Source organism: Megascapheus bottae, chromosome 10, assembly GCF_031878675.1.
Source record: "Megascapheus bottae isolate mThoBot1 chromosome 10, mThoBot2.hap1, whole genome shotgun sequence".
In the NCBI taxonomy this organism is placed as follows: domain Eukaryota; kingdom Metazoa; phylum Chordata; class Mammalia; order Rodentia; family Geomyidae; genus Megascapheus; species Megascapheus bottae.
Genome location: NC_143518.1, coordinates 61,417,964 through 61,442,720, shown reverse-complemented (window position 1 = coordinate 61,442,720; position 24,757 = coordinate 61,417,964). Strand labels below are relative to the sequence as shown.

The following is a 24,757-nucleotide window of genomic DNA, read 5'->3' as shown; positions in this document are numbered from 1 at the left end:
TAGAAAGTATTAATGAAAGTGTGAACTATCTAATATACATTGAATCAGAATAACTGAAAACCACCAGAATCCCAAAGTTTATCCAATCAAATATTGATAGATTATTCTTCAAGTGGAAAAGAAACCCAAATCCCAAAAAAAGTCAATGGTTACCAACCCAAATAAATAAAAAGAATGCACAACTAAATGTATCATAATCGATCAGTCTGCACAACAAAGAAATCTAAAAGCAATAAGAACAGAGAGACTACTTACAAGGAACAAACACTGTGAATAAGGCTGTCTTTCAACAGTAAAAGTGAGCAAAATGGATTAAAGATGTGGAAATGCTAATAAAGAAATTAGTAAATAGGAAAGTGGAGAGCAAGGAAGGAAGGGAATGAGAGTGAGATGGAAGAAAAAAGGGAAGAAAAGGAAAAGAAGGGGAAAACGTATAATCATCCGGCATTAGACACCAAGGAAAAATGTCTTTTAAGAATAATCACAGGGGCTGGGAATGTGGCCCAGTGGTAAAGTGTTTGCCTAGCATGCATGAAGCCCTGGGTTCAATTCCTCAGTAGCACATCAACTGAAAAAAAAGGTAGAAGCGGTGCTGTGGTTCAAGTAGTAGAGTGCTAGCAGCTCAGGGATAGCACCCAGGTCCCGAGTTCAAGTCCCAAGACTGACAAAATAACCACAGACACAAAGTAAAAGGGCATTTGTAGGTGAAATATAATTGAAAACATTTCCCAACAGTCTTTTTAGGAGCAAATTTAATGGACTTATTCTGGCCAGTATGAAAATGAATTTAGAAAAAAATGAATACACAAGAAAGAGAGGACAAAGGAAATAGCTAAGACCAAACCAGCAAGCCCCTATTGGACAGGCACCTGGAAAATTATTCATGCACAGAGAATCTGAATTCATAAAAATAATTATAGTCACTCAGAAAGTGGAAAGTACTAAGGGAAGGAGAATAATGACAAGAGGATGCTAGGTCAATTTGATCTTCAAAATCTGTGAGGATGAAGCATTCACTTCACTAAGGAGGAAAATCCAAGGGAATCATCTACAATCTAGGGTTTAATCCAACCAATTGCCTGTTGAGACTAGAACAGCGTGGCTTGCATCAGCTGAACCAGAACTAACACACTGTACAGACACAGTTAACTGTGCAATCCCAGCCCATAATCCCTTAGCAAACCACTCCTACCAGTCTCATGCTCCCCCAGTAACTCTAAACACCAAGCTTCAACCAATCAGCAGCACTGAGAAACCGAGATTTATTAGAATGGTAAAGAGACAGCTAGCCATCCTCTGACTTTGAGAGAGCCTCTACTGCTGTCACACAAATTCTCACCGGTCAACTTAGCCTTCCAATGGGATCAGGTTCCTGGCTTGAGGATAAATGATCTCCTGATACTCCCCCTTCACACACACCGTGAACATATATATTAAAAAGAAGTAAATATCATCAGAAATAAGTCTAGATTTTGAAGTTTCTAAAATGTACTCAGGAATTTTTTTGAGGAAAAGAGCCACAAAAGTTTTAATAATTTTATACTATTTATCTCAAAAAGTAATGTCATAAAACGTTTGGAGGGACTCAGGGCAAGTCAGTCACCTTGAAATTTAGCATTTTACCAAGAGTACACGGCTGGGCACAAAAGACTACAAGACAATAAGGCTTTGAGAGATGGAGAATTCCCTCTCTCAATGGCTACGTGAGAATATTTAGAAGCAATACCATCAGCACTAGAAAATTTTAGTGCCTGTTTCCCCTTCCTCTAAAATGGCAGGAATAGCTAAAATTTACAATGTGTTTTTTATGTCAATAAACAGCTAAAACTTTAACAAAGTGAATTGCATCTAGTCAGTTAAATCAGTCCCTTTAGAGTTTAAGGTATTTATCTTAAAGCATGTATCACATTATTAGTGGATATAACCATAGCAAAATGTTCTTTGAAATTAATTATGTTAAATTGAAAGGAATATTTTTTAGTGTGGATAATTGGCTAAGCTGCACATCTTGTGAATGGAGAAATGGGATCTTAGCAAAAATTCCAAAATTTGTAATAGGGAAGTCCTGTCTAGAATTAGTAATATAGTTGAGTCTCTGGAAGGAATATAATATTCTTTATCAGTTTTCTTATACTTCAGAAGGATAAACCATATAGATCAAGCTCTGTGATCTGCATTATGAAAAAGGTTCAAAGGCTAACATGCGTGGTTTTCAAACACAAGGAGGGAAAACCTGGTAAAAGTTTGGAGAAACAGTCCCATACGGCTGTGCAGTCTACCCATAAATGTGACTTCCTGTCTCACATGTTAAAACCGGATCATATTTAAAAAGTTCCAACCTGAGATCCCATGTAAAAGTAGTTGACTTAAAAATGCACAGTTAGCTAAAGTGATTTGAGGGAATTGAGTCTTTCATGCTTTTCCATCCTCTTTAAAAAGAGAATTGACTAATTGATTTGGTTGATTTAGAGGAACCGTGCACTTGGGTATGTTTTAATGAAGTGAAGTGGTACGTGTAACCAAATTTACATTTGAATGATAATCGTCTTGGAAGTACTGTCATCCAAATCCTGTAAATACTATAACGATAAGTAATTGAAATCTCTACCATTACATTTCAGGGGAGGGGAAGCAAGGAGAACAAATGCTTACCTTGTCTAGTCTTAAGCAGCAAAATGGCACCTTTTCCTGGAGGAGATGACAAAAGGTGGGTGAACTCCCTATGTACGGTGAGTATGGTGGGTAGCCTTTAGCATACCTGCAAAACACCACAGAACATCACCCCTGGGGGAGTCCTGCAAAGCTGGAACTTTATGTCACCCTCCTCCTCCCCTGTGTTCATAAAGTTAAGATGAATTGCAGTTTGAAAAAGAGATAGTTTAGAACACAGGCAAATCATGCCCAGATCAGGTCTGGCCCACTGTAAGATGTCCAGCGTTCACAGTAATATTTTAATATTTTTAAGTAGTTGAGAGAAATTTTTAATAATTTTTCAAATGTAAGTTAAAAATACCATAAGAGCTGGGTGCGGTGGCTCACGCCTGTAACCCTAGCTACTCAGGAGGCTGAGCTCTGAGGATCTCAGTTCAAAGCCAGGTTGGGCAGGAAAGTCCACGAGACTCTTATCTCCAACTAATCACTAGAAACCAGAAGTGGTGCTGTGGCTCTAATGGTAGAGTGCTAGCCTTGATTTGATGAGCTCAAGGACAGTACCCAGGCCCAGAGTTCAAGCCCCATGACCAACTAAAATCTAATTAACTAATTAATTAATTAAAATAAGAGCTGGATACCTGGCTCAGTTATAAAGGACCAGCCTAGTAAGCATAAGTCCCTGAGTTCAAACTTTAATACCACCAAAAAAAAGAAAATCTAAAAAGAAATTGTATTTCCTATCATGTGGAAATTCTTTGAGGCCCAAAAGTCTACTTTATTGGAACCTAGTTGTTATCATTTCTTTATAAATTATGTTTGAAACAACAGAATGCATAAGTTCAATAGACATTTAAGAGTTTTTTCCTAGAAAATATTTCTAAGCCAGCCTCCATTTTAGAACATGTAGATATACATTTTAATAAATATTGACACTTTGATGAGAAATATTTAAAGTAAAACATATCATCATGAGTCACTCCATCAATATTCATTAGCCAAAAATACTCCGTTGATAGTGGGGAAGAAAAGACACAATTGCTTTAATTACTTAAACATGGAGTTTTCCTGGAATCATATTCGAAACAGTATCGAAGATATTTTGTTGGCTTGCTGACTTAAAAAAAATTACCACGTGCACTTTTTGGCTAAAAATGGAACTTCTACAAGGGCAGCATCAATGACAATTAAGAAATTTTAAAAAGGCTCTTGATTTTCATCCCTTTACCTGCAAAACCATGAGTTGCAGACTCCAGCACATCTGTTTTCTGGAGCTCATAGCTGAGAGCCAGAGGCAGGGAACTCTGACTTGAAGTGGGCAGTGCCCCCCTGGTACATCACGATCACTTTCAGTTTTCTTGAATAAAACCTTTCTCCTGCTCCAAGTTTTAGAAGTATAAAATTCAAAACACCATCACTGACCCTCATATCTCCCTTTCCCCTGACCTTCGATCCCACAAGTATATTCATGTACATCTGGATTACTCCCTTCACATTTGGGGGCCTTCCTGGGTCTACCAATTACTTCAAAAGGTGTGAGTGTTCTAAAGGTGTGCGGGGGAGGTAAGGGCTTACCAAATACCAGTAACACTTCACATGAAATGCAACAAACTTCATATATATGTGTGTGTGTGTGTGTGTGTGTGTGTGTGTGTGTGTGTGTATAGTATATGACATACAAAGTTATATAGAGGGATACGGATCTCTCTGCATATATCTGTATATATATATGATATATATAGTATATATGTATAATGTATTTATCTATACATAGTATACGATGTGTGAACGAAGTATTTATCTATACATAGTATATAATGTGTATATGATGTGTGCACGCTGTATTCATCTATACCTAGTATACGATGTGTGCATGCTGTATTTATCTATATGTAGTATATGATGTGTGTATGATGTATTTATCTATACGTAGTATATGATGTGTGCACGCTGTATTCATCTATACATAGTATGGGATGTGTGCACGCTGTATTCATCTATACATAGTATGGGATGTGTGCACGCTGTATTCATCTATACATAGTATATAATGTGTGCACGCTGAATTCATCTATACATAGTATGGGATGTGTGCACGCTGTATTCATCTATACATAGTATATAATGTGTGCACGCTGAATTCATCTATACATAGTATACAATGTGTGCACGCTGTATTCATCTATACATAGTATAGGAGGTGTGCATGCTGTATTCATCTATACATAGTATAAGATGTGTGCATGCTGTATTTATCTATACATAGTATAGGAGGTGTGCATGCTCTATTTATGTATACCTAGTATAGGATGTGTGCACGCTGTATTCATCTATACATAGTATAGGATGTGTGCAGGCTCTATTTATCTATACATAGTATGGGATGTGTGCACGCTGTATTCATCTATACGTAGTATATAATGTGTATATGAGGTGTGCACGCTGTATTCATCTATACGTAGTATATAATGTGTATAGAATGTGTGCACGCTGTATTCATCTATACGTAGTATATAATGTGTATACGATGTGTGCACGCTGTATTCATCTATACGTAGTATATAATGTGTATACGATGTGTGCACGCTGTATTCATCGATACGTAGTATAAAATGTGTATACGAGGTGTGCACGCTGTATTCATCGATACGTAGTATATAATGTGTATACGAGGTGTGCACGCTGTATTCATTTATACGTAGTATATAATGTGTATATGAGGTGTGCATGCTGTATTCATCTATACGTAGTATATAATGTGTATATGATGTGTGCACGCTGTGTTCATCTATACATAGTATACGATGTGTGCACGCTGTATTCATCTATACATAGTATATAATGTATATATGATGTGTGCACGCTGTATTCATCTATACGTAGTATATAATGTGTCTATGATATGTGCACGCTGTATTCATCTATACGTAGTATATAATGTGTCTATGATATGTGCACGCTGCATTCATCTATACGTAATATATAATGTGTATACGATGTGTTCACGCTGTATTCATCTGTACGTAGTATATAATGTGTATACAATGTGTTCACGCTGTATTCATCTGTACGTAGTGTATAATGTGTATACGATGTGTGCACGCTGTATTCATCTGTACGTAGTATATAATGTGTATACGATGTGTGCACGCTGCATTCATCTATGCATAGTGTATAATGTGTGTACGATGTGTGAACGCTGCATTCATCTATGCATAGTGTATAATGTGTATACGATGTGTGAACGCTGCATTCATCTATGCATAGTGTATAATGTGTATACAATGTGTGCACGCTGTATTCATCTGTACATAGTATATAATGTGTATACAATGTGTGCACGCTGCATTCATCTACACGTAGCATACGAGGTGTGCACGCTGTATTCATCTATACGTAGTATATAATGTGTATACGATGTGTGCACGCTGTATTCATCTATACGTAGTATATAATGTGTATACAATGTGTGCACGCTGTATTCATCTATACGTAGTATATAATGTGTATACGATGTGTGCACGCTGTATTCATCTATACGTAGCATACGAGGTGTATATGATGTGTGCACGCTGTATTCATCTATACGTAGTATATAATGTGTATACGATGTGTGCACGCTGCATTCATCTACACGTAGCATACGAGGTGTGCACGCTGTATTCATCTATACGTAGTATATAATGTGTATACGACATGTGCACGCTGTATTCATCTATACGTAGTATATAATGTGTATACGATGTGTGCACGCTGTATTCATCTCTACGTAATATATAATGTGTATACGATGTGTTCACGCTGTATTCATCTATACGTAGTATATAATGTGTATACGATGTGTGCACGCTGTATTCATCTGTACATAGTATATAATGTGTATACGATGTATGCACGCTGCATTCATCTACATATAGCATACGATGTGTGCACGCTGCATTCATCTGTACATAGTATATAATGTGTATGCGATGTGTGCACGCTGTATTCATCTACACATAGCATACAATGTGTGCACGCTGCATTCATCTATACGTAGTATATAATGTGTGTACGATGTGTGCACGCTGTATTCATCTCTACGTAATATATAATGTGTATACGATGTGTTCACGCTGTATTCATCTATACGTAATATATAATGTGTATACGATGTGTTCACGCTGTATTCATCTATACGTAGTATATAATGTGTATACGATGTGTGCACGCTGTATTCATCTGTACATAGTATATAATGTGTATACGATGTATGCACGCTGCATTCATCTACACATAGCATACGATGTGTGCACGCTGTATTCATCTATATGTAATATATAATGTGTATACGATGTGTGCACGCTGTATTCATCTGTACATAGTATATAATGTGTATATGATGTGTGCACGCTGCATTCATCTACACGTAGTATATAATGTGTGTACGATGTGTGCACGCTGCATTCATCTATACGTAGTATATAATGTGTGTACGAGGTGTGCACGCTGCATTCATCTACACGTAGTATATAATGTGTGTACGATGTGTGCACGCTGCATTCATCTATACGTAGTATATAATGTGTGTACGATGTGTGCACGCTGCATTCATCTATACGTAGTATATAATGTGTATACGAGGTGTGCACGCTGTATTCATCTATACGTAATATATAATGTGCATACGATGTGTGCACGCTGTATTCATCTGTACATAGTATATAATGTGTATATGATGTGTGCACGCTGTATTCATCTATACGTAGTATATAATGTGTATACGAGGTGTGCACGCTGCATTCATCTATACGTAGTGTATAATGTGTGTACGATGTGTGCACGCTGTATTCATCTGTACGTAGTGTATAACGTGTATACGATGTGTGCACGCTGTATTCATCTACACGTAGCATACGAGGTGTGCACGCTGCATTCATCTGTAGAGGGGGGCAGGTCAGGGAAGCCAGGCCCAGAGTGCGGCAGCTGGGGCAGTGTCATGGAGAGGTGTGGAGGAGGCTCCCGAAGCCGCCAGGGCAGACCTTGACCCGGCCCCCGCTCTCTGCCCACCCTCGCAGCCCAGCGGACAAGCCTCCACCTGCGCCCCGCCAACCTACTCGGCGCCGGCCGCCTCCTCGTCCGGCGCGGCCTCGTCCTCCGACTGGTCGCTCAGCAGGTCGCAGGTCTGGATGGAGGCCGCGTCCGCCACCTCCAACACCGGGGCGATGCTGGGCCTGCGCGCCTCGCGGCCGCCCTCCACGGGTAGGGACAGCGTGGGCCCGCTGGCCGGCCTGCAGCTCGTGTCCTGCAGGTCGATGGCCACCGTACCTGTCGCGGAGAGGCGGGGAGGCCGTGAGGAAGGCCCGGGCCACCGCAGCCACCCCTGTCCACCCCGTCCACCACGGCCACCCCTTCCCCCCTGTTCCCCCCATCCACCCTGTCCACCCCCATCCACCCCGTCCACCCCCATTCACCCTGTCCACCCCGTCCACCCCTTCCACCCCATCCACCCTGCCCGCCCCCCGTCCACCCCATCCACCCCCATCCACCCCATCCACTCCATACACCCCGTCCACTCCATCCACCCCGTCCACCCCCATCCATCCCGTCCACCCCGTCCACCCCCATCCACCCCACCCCGTCCACCCCCATCCACCCCGTCCACCCCATCCACCCCGTCCACTCCATCCACCCCGTCCCCCCCATCCACCCCGTCCACCCCATCCACCCTGTCCCCCCATCCACCCCGTCCACCCCCATCCACCCCGTCCACCCCCATCCACCCCGTCCACCCCATCCACCCCCATCCACCCTGTCCCCCCCATCTGCTCCGTCCAGCCCCATCCACTCTGTCCACCCCTCCACCCTGTCCCCCCATCCACCCCGTCCACCCCCATCCACCCTGTCCACCCATCCACCCCATCTCCCTGTCCACCCTGGCCAGTCAGCGAGGACCCAAGTCTGTGATAGACCCTCGGCCGGGCATCAGCGTCTCGTCGGGGACTCTCCACCCCTGAAGAACATGGGCCCAGGTACGGCAGGCAGCGCTGTGGGCTCCGCTTGACTGCCAGCTCTGAGTCCTCCTCCTCCCTCATCTCCCTACCACCTCCTCCCTCATCCCACCACCTCCTCCCTCATCTCCCCACCACCTCCTCCCCATCCTCCTCTGTCATCTGCTCATCACCTCCTCCCTGTCCTCCTCCATCAACTCCCCACCACCTCCTCCAGGTCCTCCTCCCTCATCTCCCCACCACCTCCTCCTGCACTGCCCTCATGGCATTTTGTGAAAGGCCATGTGTCACATGTATTGCCTAAGAGTTGTTGGATATATGGAGAAAATCGTGTTGATATGGGATAAAACCATCACCATTTATCAAGTATACATAGGTATTTTATAAAATCTGCCCAGGGCTGCAGAGCCATTCTGGAAGGAGGATTATTTAGACTGAAACAGCAATGATTAGTTACTACTCCTTTGGCCAAGTTTGAGAAGTGCTTGTGGGAGGAATATTATGTGTTAATAAGATCCACTCATTTTTAAAGTATGTGAGGAGTGAAAGGGATTTAGTGTGGTTTGGGATTATTAAGAGAAATGGTAGGGCTGGAAGTACTTTAATGGATAAAATATGTAAGCATTATAAGTTTGTAACTTATCTTCTAAACTAGGATATTCCAGAAGGAAATAACAATGGGTACTCTCAACAATTATACCCTAACAATGTTTAAAAACTGAAATGTTCTGGGAAAACTGTACTTACTTCACACAAATAAGATCTTTTAGGCATCCTGTGTATAAGCATTTATAAGGACAGGATTTAGGTTCTTTTCCCCAATGGGTAATAGGAAATGGTTGCAGTTATCTATTCAGGAGCATGACATTACCCAAATGATAAAGGATGATCAAGGATGAAAATGAGCAAGGATGGTTTAGTCTGGCTTTTGATGGAGAATGCTTGTAGGCCAGCCAGACTGGAGCCATGAAAAGGGCACGGGGAGAGGCTGAGCCTCCAGAAAGGAAGATAGAGGTGGTTGGCATGACATCATTGCCAGTGGACCTGCGGCGACCCGAAGGACCCGGGCTTGATGTCATGATGAGATTTCATAGAATCTGGTGATATGTTTTTGAGGTATGTGGGGTGAGAGCTAATGATAGGTTAGAACCATTATACTATAACTCATATGATAATGGTATAAATGGATTTAATGGGTAAATGAGGGTGAGCAGACAAAGTTCAATGGAATATTCCATCTACATCACTGTAAGATGCCCTCATCACAAATATTAGTGGGAAATTTAGGTTAAAGATTTAGGCAAACAAATCATGAGTGTACATGCAGTTCAGTGGCCTGGGGGAGACAGGATGGATCTGAGGGAGGGAGGGGGGAGACTTAACTTGTACAAATCAACCAGCCCTTATCTTCGTTTGGTGTGAAGCAAGCCACAGGATATAGTGACAAGGAAACGAGAGGTGACCCTGCCCCAGGAGCCAAGTCATATGACAGGAGACCCAAGGAAGAATAGATTGTCTTACTCATGACAAGAGTGGTGGCAAGTTGTGCCTGAACTGAAGACAGCTCTGGAGGAAAGATGTGAGAGCATCTTCAAAACTGTGTGTCCAGAGCAGCCTCTGCCAATCGTTCGATTGATAACTCATGAGAGAAATATGGAGGCTGTCCATTTACAAATAATCACAAATGAAAAATGAGAATGGCTATTGCTGGGATATCTTACTTTGCAACCAAACTAACAGCTCAGCAATGCATATAGATGAATGTGTGTGTGTGTGTATACATATGTATGAGTATGTGTGTGTGCAATATATATTCTGTTATATATAATACATGCTGGTGTATGGTGTATATTATGCCCACATATATTTTTGCCACATATGTATTGCACATATCTATGTGGTTTGTAATATGCACATGCCTGTCTTAAACTTGTCCTGTAACTGTTAGTGAAATAGAGTCCTTTCTCCCCCTGGCCCTGGGGTCTGCGGAGCGGCTGTACTGACCCATGCTGGCAATGATGCTGTGTACGGGGAGTCTGGAGGGACCGTGGTAAAATGACCGTGGGATGTTGCTTTTTCTCTGCTGGTCCTGGTTCTTAAAGGCCGAATTCTCTTCTTTGGTAATATTAATGTAGAAGCAGATGTCGGTGGCATTCAGAATGTACCGAGGACCAGGATTCAGCAAAATGTTTTTGTTGTCTTCCCTCCTCACCCCAATCAAGCAGACACCAAACCTGAATATAAAAAGAGAATTTGACTTCTACAGAGGTCTTAGTTTTTCCCCTTTTCTTTTCAAGTAACTGCTCATAAACCAGGACAAAGTAAAAACTAGCAATCAATAGAATTAAGTACCCTGAAAAGCTGAAGATTCTCATTTTCATAAGAAATAAAAAAGCCCTTACAAATCTATACAATTGATTATGACTACTCTAAATTTGCACATAGAAACAAAAAAGGATAAAGAATAGAAAACATACTTTCTGTTATAAAGTTAATACAAATATTGGTTGTGATTTTTATGAAAACTTTACTTCTGTAAAAAGTATAGGCACTATTCTTCATTTTCATCAATATTTTACAATCTGGAAGTGGCACTATGGCTTAAGGGGTAGGGCGGTAGCCTTGAACTGAAGAGCTCAGGGATAATGCCCAGGTCCAGAGTTCAAGGCACAAGACTGACAAAAAAAAAATCCACATTGAAAATAACCCTTCTAAAGAAAATTTATAAGCTATTGGATATCTAATAAAAGAAAGTAATAATAACATGAAAAGGTAATTAAAAACAGTTTTATATGCTTCTCTGGGCTACATCTGCTTAAAAATGAAATTTTCTCCTGATAAGTTTAACTTTTAGAGACCACACAGTGGCAGAATTCAAATGTCATGAGCTCCAAACCCACAGGTGCTATGTAGGGATTGTGTTTTTCGCAAAACTATGTTTAAATGGCATGACTGATTGACCAACGTTTTAATTCCGTTCTGGAAGGAGAAACATACTTTTTGTGTGCGTGGAAGGAGGCGTACGTAAAACTCTTCCCTTCATATTCTGCAAAAAACGTGCTTTCTTCCAAAACGATGTGGTAGACTTCATTTCCAGAGCATCTACCGTACGTCTTCTGCCACTGTTCTGGCGACTGTTGGCCTTCCCTGCAGCACACGCACACACACATACACACACACAAGCAGGAGAGCACAGTGAGTGTGATCACATGACGGGCATTTCCTTCCCAGCACCCCCTCCCCCAAACAATCAGCTGAGCCTGGGGGCCCGCAACGCTGAACACACAGGAGTTCTCAAATACATGCAGATCAATGTGACGCTTGGACAGGCTTGAGAAATACACATCCATTATACACGTGTGGGAATCTTGTTTTATATGTTTAAGACCTAGCTGATCCCTAACAATTTCCTCCGATCTCAAGATGGGATCCAGCATTTCTTTTCCATCCTGGGGAACAGCTGTCATGAGCACATCAAACAATATTTGCTTACTGTCTCTGTGATGTGGCCTGCATTGGCTGGCACATGGGGGTATTTGATGTTACTTTTGACTTTCAATTGTGTCCTTTTCCAGTTCAACAATTTGGTTTCATAGGAAGTATACTTGATTTCCTGCATGGTGTGACTTTCTTCAGATTGTGTAGAAAAAAACTCTGCTTTGTGGAAAGCCACGTTGGTTGTGTTAAGAACTTTGCAACAGATCTGATGTTTGTGACCCCCCTCCCTATCTGTCTGAATTCCTGTACAGAGCTGGGGCCCCTGGGAGGAAAGCAGGCCACTCATAAATGAAATATGTGCCATGACTAGTGCAAGCTGCCTCTCTCTACTCTACAAGAAGTCAGAAGCCGGTGGGTCTTCCTTCAGGACCATGTTAGAACTCAGTGCTGAGATTTCCAGCATCCTCATTTCTTTTGTTCATAAACCACTGTCTGTGATGATTGGTGTCAATAGCCCTATCAACCAAATATCTCTAAAAACAATCCCAGAAATCTTTTTCCAAAAAGAAGGTAAGTTCAAGCCAGGCACAGTGGCTCATGCTTGTAACCCTAGCTACTGAGGATGCTGAGATCTGAGGATCACGGTTCAAAGCCAGCCTGGGCACTAAAGTCTATGACATTCCTATCTCCAATTAATCACCAGAAAATGGGAAGTGGGGCTGTGGTTCAAGGGTAGGGCAGTAGCCTTGAGCTGAAGAGCTCAGGGACAGTGCCCAGGCCCAGAGTTTAAACCCCATGACGGACCAAAAAATTTTTTAAAAATAAGATAAGTTCATCACAAAATGTATTTTCTTTTCTTGTTACTTTTTTGGTTCCAGGACCTTCTGGTTTGGCCTGCCTACCCCATGGCTTCCGAAATATAATGAAAACTCAATTATTACACAATTTATAATGGACATATACATTATTCTCCTTCATTATTTATAATAAACTAACTTCTATTGGACAAAACTTGTGAGTTGTATTAGACATGTAAATTGAGCAGCAGTTGATAGAAAAAAATAAAGCTATATCATTATAGTTTCTATAGATGGTAGACATGCATAATATAGGACATCACATTTAAAATTTAAAAAGTCACTTTAATTTTGAGTGTTAACTAAAGGATTATGACTGACATATACAATTCCAAAGTGCCAGTTAAAATACACTTTAAGCATATCACAGTTTATTATTGTTGTGGTTTACTATTATTATAGAAGTTTATTCCTTCATAAGTACATTTGAGAGTCAAAGTGAAACTTAACTGCGTGACCTAAATCACAAGTCTGAGTCTCTATCTCTTCTGTAAACAACAATGAACATCTGGTTATGTCAAATAGAATGAGATAAAGCCAGGAAATCACTTCAGAGACATCAGGATCACAAAAGGCCCTCAGTAAGTGTTACATGTCTCTATTTTTTCTTCTGTGATTTCTTGGGAGCCATGATTGATCTGTCTAGTAAGCCGGTTAACTCACCTCCAAGCCTTTCTTCATTCTTCTATTATGTTACTATATTGGAAGAAATAGGCAAAACAATAAAACCAGACACTTTGGACTGTTGATTGCAAGTGGCTACTTCTAATCATTGCTTCCTAAGAGTGATTTCTCTTGGTGGACAATTATTGCTTTTAACGAACACAAGTAACATTATCTTTTTGTGAGCCCTGAAATCACTTAGCAGGAAGATACTCAAAAATCAAAAGTCATCTGAGTGTTTGAAAACGTAAAATGATAGTGTTGGAATTTTATCAAGATTTTTTTGAGTGTGTAGGTGTGATCTGAAAGTCAACATGGGGTCAGTGCAGTATAACTCAAGGATTTCAACAGCTAATGGAGAGAACCATCTAATTCCAGAAGCTGAGATGAGAACAGGAAGAAAAGAGGAATGGGTATTGCCATGGAAGAGAAGAGCAATGAAATGGGGTCAAACAAGGACAGTTCAGATGAATCTGCTTACACCCATTGCTTTTTTAATCTGCTGTGAAGTGCCTGTTGGTACTCTTCACCTCAGAAAGAATCAGTTCTTGAGGGTTTCCATTCTGTGTGGCTTATTTAATAGGCAAGAGAGAATCTTTGCAGTCTGCTAAGGGTCAGTATGCTAAATTTTGCCCTTTAGATCTTTTGTTGGAAAAAACTGTTAGATACAGCAATTCTACTAAATACTGTTGACTACGTCCCATTCCTAGCATGGAAACTTTACTGAGTGATTACAAATTGGCAAGAAAGAATTGGGATTGAAGGTTATGAGCAGACATGCTTTCTTCTCAAGGAGGTGAAAGTATTTGTTCATGACCTGAAATAATCATGTGCACCAAAATATAGGCAGATAAACAAAGAAAGAAACATCCACATAATGAAGGAACAATGAAAATGAAAGCACCAATACTTATAAAAACATCACAGAGAAATATTAAGTGTGAAGTATGAAGTACAATAAGAATTCACAGATTCAACAGTGCAACTAAGTTTGTCCTTACAAGAAATCCATCAGAGACAGTATAGGTGGGTCTTCATAAACATTTGGTATCTTTCCCTTTAAAATGTGCATGTTGGAGCCAGGAGTTTAGCCTAGTGGTAGAGTGTTTGCCTAGTATGCACGAGGACTGGGGTTCGATTCCTTGGTACCACATACATAGAAAAAAAAAGCCAAAAGTGGTGCTGTGGCTCAAAAGCCCAAGAACAGTGCTCAGACCCTGCGCTCAAAGCCCAGGACTGGCAAAAAAAAAAAAGTGCGTGTTAACTTCACATAACAATATGACTTTGCCTCCAGTGCAGATCATTTCAAGTTCACTTATGTTGTCCTAAAAAGAAAAAGAGTTCAAAGATTCTCAATATACACAGAAGATAATATTTGAGGAGATGGATGTATGAGCTATCCTGATCCAGTCATAGCAAATTATCTTCAGGAGCTGAGGAAAACATAATAAATTTCCTAAGTAAGCACAGGTATCATATGCTATTTGCAAAGGTACTTGAAAGTCAGTCCATTTCACTAACTTTACTATGCTATTGAAAAGGCTTAAAGGGCTTCCTTGCTCTATTGGGTTAAAGCTGAAGATATTTCTGATTATAACAGTCATCCTGACCTACAGTGTGACTGTAAGGCTTCATCAATCCACGTCCTCCTTATCTCTTGTGCTCCAGGCAAGAGCAGTCTTGAATTTCTGTGAACAAAGACACTAGCTCATACATAGCTTTCCAACCTGCTGTTCCCTGAAAAGTCACTCCCAGCCTTGACCCTCCTCTTAAACATGTCTTCCTCAGTTTGGCAGCAGTGCCTGTACTTTATAATCCTGCATCTCTACACTGTACTAATTAGTGCTATTCTGTTTCCCTGGGAAATTATCTCTAGGAAAAAAAAAAGGATCATGTTGGATTTGCAGGTAAACACTCTATGTCACATCCCTTCTGACACACAGAAGGTGCTTTGGTTAATGTGTTGTTATGAATACAAATGAGTTTAATAATGTTATGTTCAGTTTCAAATGCGCTACTTCTCTAGTTATTTGAAATTCCCTTTTCCTTAACAAAAACTCTTCTCAGGATCTAAATAGTTAACTTTCCTATTCTGTTCAAATGAAAGAATGATGATTTGTCGATGTATAATGTTACACTAATTGGACATTATAATTAAGTAAAACAGTAGAGAGCAAAAACAAAAAGACATGAGGAACAAAAAATGACAAAATAGGAAGCCAATAAAAATTATGAAAAGCTATCTAGTGAAGATTTAAAATGTGTTTATACCAATTAAATGAACATTCAATGGGGAAAAAAATGTCCACAGATTTACTACGTACTTTGAACCAAAAAGAATGCCTCATTGCGTGAAGAAATATTGGAGATTGCTACTCCGTAGCTTTCTGAGGTTGCTGCCTTGAATTATGTCTCTACTCTCTCCCAAATAAAGAAAATCCCATGGTTCAGAATTCAGGCATCCAGTACCACAGTCATTAAAAAAAAAACCTTGGTAAATAGTTTGGTGGGAAGGCCACAGGGGAAAAAGAAGCTTATATCTGTGATTGTTTTCATCATAAACTTTAAATGAACATCTCAATGGAGAAAGTAATTCAACAGACCCAGGGCAGTGTCAAGACTGTACTTTTCAGACATGCAAATGCCTGCCTTACTTCTTTTTTTTTTTGCCAGTCCTGGGCTTGAGCTCAGGGCCTGAGGACTATCCTTGGATTTTTCTCAAGGCTAGAACTCTACTACTTGAGCCTCAGCACCACTTCTGGGTCTTGGTGCATACTAGGCAAGAACTCTACCACTAGGCCAAACACCTGGCCAGGGGGTGGTTTTTTTTTGTTGTTGTTATTGTTGTTGTTTTTTTAACTGCATTTTGTTTTGTCTTTTCTTTTTTGGCACTGGGGATCGAACCCAGGACGTTGCACTTGCTAGGCAAGGGCTTTGCCGCGGAGCTACATCCCAGCCCTCTTTTCTTTCTTTTTTTATTCATATATTTTTATTGTAATTAATAGAAGGGTTACATTATATTCACCAGAGAGAAGGTGCATTACTTCACATACATTGATACCCTTTCTCATGTCCTGGTCCCCATTTCTCTCCCTCCACCCCCATCCCTCATTTTGTTTTCCCCCCTTCCCTATCCAACTTCAAATAACCAAATATGCATACATATATATACATATATATATACACACACAATATATCAGATAACCAGGTAAAATACTGTAACAAGATAAGATAACCAATGGACAGCAAAAGAAATGAGCGATAACATAATATATTAAGGACAACAAGCACTCATTATATGACTTGTTTCTATATCCTAGAGGTCCTTTCATTTAGCTTCATTCTATAAGGCCTTATGTGTCTAGGTTTTGTTCTATTGTAAATCTCTGCTAGGAGAGCCCAAGGTTTCTACTGATTATGACAAATGAAGGAAACCATTGAGCCTATGTCCCTTGAATCTCTTACTTCACTTAATATGATTTTTTCTAAGTCTTTCCATTTCCTTACAAATGGGGCGATGTCATTCTTTCTGACAGCAGCATAGAATTGCATTGTGTATAAATACCACATCTTGTTGATCCACTCATCAACTGAGGGGCATGGCAAAGGACATAGCTAGCAAGTTAAATAGAAAGCCCACACAGTGGGAGAAGACCTTCACTAAACATAAAACAGACAAAGGCCTCATATCTAAAATATATCAACAGCTCAAAAAATTGAATCACTCCCAAACTAATCTCCAAAGAAACAACCATCCCATTAAAAGATGGGCCAAGAGAGTCTTCTCTGAAGAAGAAATAAGAATGGCCTATAGACACATGAAGAAATGCTCAATATTTCTGGTCATACAAGGAATGCAAATAGAAACAACTTTGAGATTCCACCTCACTCCAGTTAGAATGGCCAGGATCAAGAAATCTAATAACAACAGATGCTGGAGGGGATGTGACCAAGAGGGATCACTACTACACTGCTGTGGGAGTGCAAACTCGTTCAACCACTATGGAAAGCAGTATGGCAGTTCCTCAAAAGACTAACCATAGAGCTCCCCTATGACCCTGCACTACTTCTTTTAAATCATGTTCAGGTTCAAGTGCCGGGCTACCCACTGTGAGTTTCTAACTACACTACCTCGGGCGTGGTTTCCCTGGGCAGTGGGAGATCTCTGGAGTAACTGGCCATTGGTGGTCACTGTGATGATGACCAAGTGCTGGCTACCTTGGTGAGACATGAAGATGACTTCTGGGGGTAGTGGTGCTGGTACTCAGCGCGGGAAGTCCTGATGCCTTGATTTCTCCACAGACTTCAAAAAATCCTGAGTTTTCTTCACCTTGTATGGAATATTAACAACTTAGCTCATACTTTTCAGAACTTTCATTTTGCCATGGACATGTGTGCTGCTCTACTGCTGTGAGTGTGTGTGTGTGTGTGTGTGTGTGTGTGTGAGAGAGAGAGAGAGAGAGAGAGAGAGAGAGAGAGAGAGAGAGAGAGAGAGAGAGACAGAGAGAGAGAGAGAGAAGAGAGAGAGAGAGAGAGAGAGAGAGAGAGAGAGAGAGAGAGAGAGAGAGAGAGAGAGAGAGAGAGAGAGAGGTTTGCTTGGTTTTTATCTTCCCTGCCTTCTTTTATTTATTCTTTTTTTCTTCAAAAAGACACAAGATTACAGAAGCGGGTGTCTCGCCGGCATTGAGAAGCTAGGTCTACTTTCCAGTGAACGATTTCTTCTCAGAACAATTAGCAGTTCTCTGATCTTTGCTTCCTTTGGCTGGGGTGGAAAACACAGGCATTGTCCATTTATCCCTTCATCTGATCATCTTTTTATAGAAGGGTCGGAAGATTGGAAGATAAAGCAGGTTACTTTATTCTTTTTTGTTAAGAATTTCACTACCTAATTTTATTATATATATACATATACGTATATATTATGAGGTATTATGTGTGGTATCAAGTGTTTAAATCTTGAGATAATATTTTATAATAAATATTTTAGCCAAAATTAATTAATTAATTGTTTCATGTAGTCAGTTGTAAGACTTAAACTCTGGGCCTGGGCGCTGTCTCTGGGCCTTCTTTATTCTTTTAGAGCTACAATCAACTGACTACAATCAATAAACCCAGGACTTGTGAGAGTCCCTGTCAACATAGCTATTGATTTCTAAGAAATATGCTCTATTCTGTTTATTATTTCCAACTTAGAGACATTACTTGCCTAGTTAATTTTGGATCATGTATAACTCAATTCTGACAAGGTAATGTGTTTGAAATTCTCAAACACTTTCTCATTAATCCATCAAGGCAAATTGATATGTATAACCAGAAAACAAATGAACTCACATACCAGTCTCTGCTTCAACAGAGTAAATGGCATGGAACCTGGGGTAAGAGCTACTATTACTTCAGTCTGTTTCTACACAAGTGCGTAGTACACAAATTCTTTCAGTGAAAGAATTTGAGTTTTTGAGTATTCCTCCATATCAAATTGTGTCACAGGGAGAAATAAATGAATTAATCAGAACTTTCTGCTCTGGATACAATATGTTGAAACCTTATTATGTTGTATAGTCTGTTCTAATTTCAAATAGCATAGTGAATTATCCTGGCCAGCCATGTTGTTTGCATCTTTTTTAAAATATCATCAAACCTTGTTCTACTGCCAAGTCTTTTTAAAAAAATGAAGTGGTCTGATTTTATGCAGTTCAGGCTAACAGATGTCAGAAAGTAAATTTTTATTTTTATTTTTCATGGTTTCTTAATGCTTATATGTTTTAAAGGTTGTCATACTAAAGGAAAGCTACAGAACAAGGGCATTATTTTGAAACATTTCCTTTAAAGGTTTAAAAGGCAATCAATAAAGGGAGTCTGCCTCCTTGGAAATATTATATTTGTTGTTTTAAATACCTCTGGGTTATAATTACTGGGTTTACTTTCTCTGATACATTTTGTTCTTCTGAATCATAAATAATGTCTCTAAACACATGCTAAACAGTCCATTACAAATTTAATGAAACAGACAAGTATTATCTAATTCTGCGCTTATATACTTATCCATGGTATCAAGTTAAAGTAATTTTACAGCAAGGAAACTAAGAACGTGTTGTCACAAAATATCTTTACCATTAAATACATTTTCAGTAGATAATAGAAGGCATCATATAACATTATGCAGGTTATTTTGCCTTAGGAAAAGAAAATCACATGTCTTTATTTGTTTGTTTGTTTGTTTGCCAGTTCTGGGCTTGGGATTTCCCAGGGCTAGAGCTCTACCACCTGAGCCAAGGCACCACTTTCGGCTTTTTTTCTATGAATGTGGTAGTGAGGAATCGAACCTGGGTCTTTGTGCATGCTAGGCAAGCACTCTACCACTAGGCTAAACTCCCGGCCCCCATTCAAGTCCATTTTTAAATAAGCAAAATAAAATTTCCTCCCCAAGATTCGACCTTAAGGCAATATTAACGTTCTTTTATTGACTAAAAGTAAATCTAACAAGTCTAAAACAAAGGACTAAAAGAGTCAACCCCATGGAATACAATTTCATACTCTGGGTATGTCTTCCTGATTCCACTTACCTATTTACAAGGTCCTTTTTCTTCTACAAACACACGTGCATTACGATATTTCACAAGGGTATTGGACATTCACTTACAAGTTAAACTACAAAATAAGTGGCACCGCCTTTGGGTGTCCACGACAGATAATGTGTATTTGAATGACTGCAGGCAAAGGCGCCAGGGGAAGCAAGCACAGCCTGGAGGCAGCCTGGCCTGGCAGTGTGCGTTCTGAGGGCAGTCACTGCCTGGGCCGTGGGGAAGAGTGAGATGGTCCCAGCGGTGCCTCGCGTTGGCACTCAGAACTGAGTGCACAGATGAAGGAGGGTGCCCTCTACAAAGGGAAGAAAGAACCCCTGTTTCAACTCTGAGACCAAGTTAGGCCGCGGGGCTAAGCAGAACAGGGCTGCCAGGACTGGCTGCAGACAGAGGGTGGACAGGGGCATTTAGGGGTAAGGCCTGAAGAGCAGGGGGACAGTCAGGACACACCTCTCCAGCGCCTGTGCATCCCTGGGCCAGTCAGGCACCCACTGAGGGGCAGGAGACAGGCCCTGTGTAGAGCAGGAGGTGGTGAGGGGACCCTGGCCCTCCAGCCCTGGGGGACACCTGGCCCCTTCCAGGCTGCTTCTGCTTCCCTTTCATGGTTCTTCTGCTTTCACACAAACCTGCTGTGTCCTGCCTTCCATGCTCCCATCAGCTGAGGAAATCAACTCAAACCCTGCAAGGCACTCACTGGGGTTTTCTCCCATGCCTGTGTCATTCTGATGCGTAATTAACAATAGCCAAGGGCTTAGCCTCCCAGCCAGGGCCTTGTCCTCTGCAGCCCCCCGCCCCCCCCCCCCCCCCCCCGCTGCCTTCCCTCCATGCTGAGAAAGAGGGAGACAGTTCTAGCCACCTTCATGGCTGCCATTCAGCCCTATTTCTTTTAAACCTAGCTGCTATTTCTTTTAAAACTACTTATAACCGAGAAGGTATTTGCTTTCTCTCCACACCATTATTTGATGTATTCTAAAAGAATGCGAACTCTCCTTACCATAACGAAAACAACATCTGGACACATCCTAACTCTGCGTGTATGTGGCGTCACGCCTGCGTCCCCCGCTGCCCGCACCCACAACTGGTCATCCAGTCCCCTCATGAACTTTATTTAGGGAATGAGCCTAATGAGGAAACTGGCAGGTCAGAGAGATTCCTTTGTGTGCCAGCAGACCCTGAAGAGGAAGTGTTGCTCACCAAGGTTGAGTACCCATTGCCCCCTTGCCTGGTTTTGCAGTTGGTGTGGTTGTGAGAATTTTTCCTCCGGTGTGGCCTAGACAGAGGCTAATGTTTGTGTTCACCTAATGGTTCTGGCAAACTACCGACAGTTCCTTTGTAAACCTCATAATACTGAAAAACAGCAAAATGGGCAGTCAAATCTGAAGGTTCGGATCTCTAATCTGTATGAAGGATGCTCTTTTCAGTTGGCTCTCCTTTCAAATGTTAAAGCTTCGAAGAAGCTTTCTAGAGAAAAAAGTTTACCATTGGGTATTGGACAAAGCTAAAAATCTTCCCAACGGGCTCTCCACAATTCCAAAAATATACCTTACTGAATGCACCCCCATTCCACCTTGTATGCTGACAGTCAACAAATAAGAATTCTGAAGGTGGGACCTGGGATAATTCAGAGATTTCTTTCCCGGTGAATATGGTTTGGTGAAATGCAGTGTTGAGTGGGCAGGAAAGGGTCAGATTGTTTAACGCTGAGTCCCACCTTCAAATCACTTCCCAGCGTATACTTTAAACCGTTTGTTTTTTTTTCCCTTTAGAAGAATCATCTCCTTTTTTCCCAGTAGTAAATCTCTGACTAGACGTAATTGCAAGGAATTGACACTGTGGTGAATTAAGGAGAGGACCGTCCTTGCTCTGCATACAGAGATTTAATTTTCCTGTGATCTGTTTTTCTGGGGATCGTGTTCCCTAGAATCTCACTGGGGCTGGCATGCCACCCTGCCATATCACTCTCCAGCTTCATTCTGGTCTCAAGGTCTTATTTCAGAAATGCATTAACATCCTTCACCCTTGCACTTAATTTTACACAGTGAGGTCTTATGAGTCTACTTTGCCGTTATTATTTTGATAGAGTCTCATGATGGATTACAAAAACACACATTTATGGCCCATGAAATATTTTGAACCAGAACCCTCTAAGAATCATCTTAATTTATTTCACTGAGTATTGACTGCCTAGGTTATTTAAAAAATTATAAAATCAAAAATAATGTTGAATATGTTATCGACATTTAGTTGAATCATCACCTATTAGGTAGGGGGAAAAGAAAGCAAAACCTTAATCACATAAAACAACACCACACACAACGCATGCCCTGACAGAAAAAATTGTGTGCACGTTTACAGAAGGGAGAAATCACTTTAAATTAGGGAGTTTAAAAATAGTGAGGAGAAGAGTGAATTTTGATATAACAAAATCTAGGAAGACGGCAGGAAAGGATGAAGGGATGTGGAAGGCACAGGGAAGGCAGGAGCTCCAAGTCTATTTAGGATGGTGTTATTTGGAGAATGTGCTATATGTGCACAAAACCCAGGGGAGATATGGATGTAAAAATAAATTAGACTTGAGCACACAGGGCTTGAAAGAAGTGAAGATCTAGTTAGGCTGGGAATGTGAGTGATTAAAGGCTGATCATGGAGAGGTTTTGAGGCTGTACACATTTCCTACAATGCACTTGATACAATGGCCGTCCAGTTGACCTTTCAGTGAGTGTGCTTCGGACATTGTTTCTCAGGTCACATATGGCTGCTGATATTTTCCTGCCCAAACCTCCAGTACACCTCAGCTTATCAAAAAGAAACCAGTAATAAGAAGAGAAAGTTTAAGAGTATGTCATTTTCCCTTAATATAACTCAATTTTTAGTCGTTAACTGGAGATAAGAATGTCATGGACTTCTGTGTCCAGGCTGGGTTTGAACCTGGATCCTCAGACCTCAGACTGCTGAGTAGCTGGAACTACGGGTGTGAGGCACAACTCCCGATTTAGGGCCTTCATTTTCATCTCCAGCCTTGTAGTATTTAATTGTCATTTGATGTTTGGGAAACAGATGGAGAAAGGGCCACAAGGAACATGCAGACCACACCGCCTTTCTTAATTTCACGGGTTAAAGAAGCCGGGTTTCTGTAGAGAAGAAAAATCGTGGATGGGTTTCCTGGCACCTCCACAGAGCTTCTGGGTGAACTGTGGCTCCAAAAATCCTGATGTGAGAGCTTGAATCCCCTGTAACACATAATGAGATGGCATTCGGAGTTGGGCCGTGTAACTGATGTGACAGTTGACAGGAAGCTGGGCAAGTGAGCCTTGCTTCCATCTGACATACATCCTGGAAAGAAGAGGAGACGTGGGCACGCAGAGGAAGTGCCATCCGAGGACACAGCAAGCTGGAGAGAGGTGTCACTGGAGAGAGCCAGCGTCACCCAGGAGGGCCAGCATCCGGGAACTGTCAGGAGAAGCATTTCTCTTGAGGAAGCTGCAGGGTGCCGTATTTGGGGGGCAGCTTCATCACCCAGTCCATGGAGCACTGAGCAGAGCGGTAGGGTGAGACTGAGCTGGTCTCACCCAGAAGGTCCAGAGTGAACTGCTGCACAAATTCCAGAGGCATTAGGGAGAGAGGCCCCGGGCAGAGAGCAAGGAAAGGGGGCAGACTGCAGGGAGAGGAACCCCCTTTCCTTGTAGTTCAGAGGCCTGGCCACAGAAAGTCAGTCCCACATCCATACAACTCCCTAAGCAGAGGCCTGCGAGATACATGAAGCAAGATAAGACAAACTCTCACCAAATACACTCACACTCACGCACATACACACACACGTTTGGCACAGAAAAGATATCTGTCTATCTGCCTTTCACCTGTGTATCAACTATGTATCATCTATTTATGTACAGCAATGGATCCACCACTCCATCTCCAACATACATATCACCACTCGAAAGGGAAGCATGGAAGCACACCCACAGTTCTACTCTGATAAAGCCACCCCCCCCACACACACACACTCGCTGCCTGGAAGGTCCTGAGGTCAATAATGTTACAGCAACCAGAGGTGGCCCTCGGGGAAGAAGTTCCAGGAGGACAACTCTGGACAATGAGCTAGTCCCAGAAAACTAGGACAATTGAGGGCAGGAATTAGGTTGGCCAAGATGAGGGAGAATGAGGGTGACATCAACAAGGTACATGGGACTTAGAAAATAATATCTTATATGGCAACTCTTTTCTACAACTACTTAGGAAGAATAAAGATGTAATTTAGTCAGGCACGGGTGGCCCATGCTTGTAATTCTAGTTATTTAGGAGGCTGGGATGTGAGGATCACAGTTTGAAACCAGTCTAGACAGGAAAATTCCTGGGACACTGATCTCCAAATAAACACACACACACACACACACACACACACACACACACACACACACACACGCACGCACATCATATGCCATACGCACACAAACACATACACACATGTACACCCATACCATACACCATACCCCCCCCACACACAAAGATGGAAGTAGAGCTGTGACCCAAGTAGTTGATGCTAACCTTGCACACAAAAAGCTCAGGAACAGAGCCCATG

General features: G+C 41.4%; 1 protein-coding gene across 7 annotated transcripts in view; it reads right to left on the bottom strand.

Moving 5' to 3' along the window:
- Kcnt2 (potassium sodium-activated channel subfamily T member 2) overlaps nt 1–24,757 on the bottom strand; it is a 267,206-nt gene that overhangs the window by 52,243 nt on the left and 190,206 nt on the right. For all 7 annotated transcript variants that reach the window (XR_016536895.1, XM_090341474.1, XM_090341480.1 and 4 more), the window contains exons 15-18: nt 11,637–11,786; nt 10,644–10,873; nt 7,746–7,956; nt 2,653–2,758 (exon numbers count right to left, since the gene is read on the bottom strand). Coding sequence is in view for 6 of the 7 variants with exons in the window: in XM_090341474.1 (XP_090197600.1) it covers nt 2,653–2,758; nt 7,746–7,956; nt 10,644–10,873; nt 11,637–11,786 (697 nt within the window). In the remaining variant the exon portion in view is untranslated. The remainder of the gene's footprint in view (nt 1–2,652; nt 2,759–7,745; nt 7,957–10,643; nt 10,874–11,636; nt 11,787–24,757) is intronic.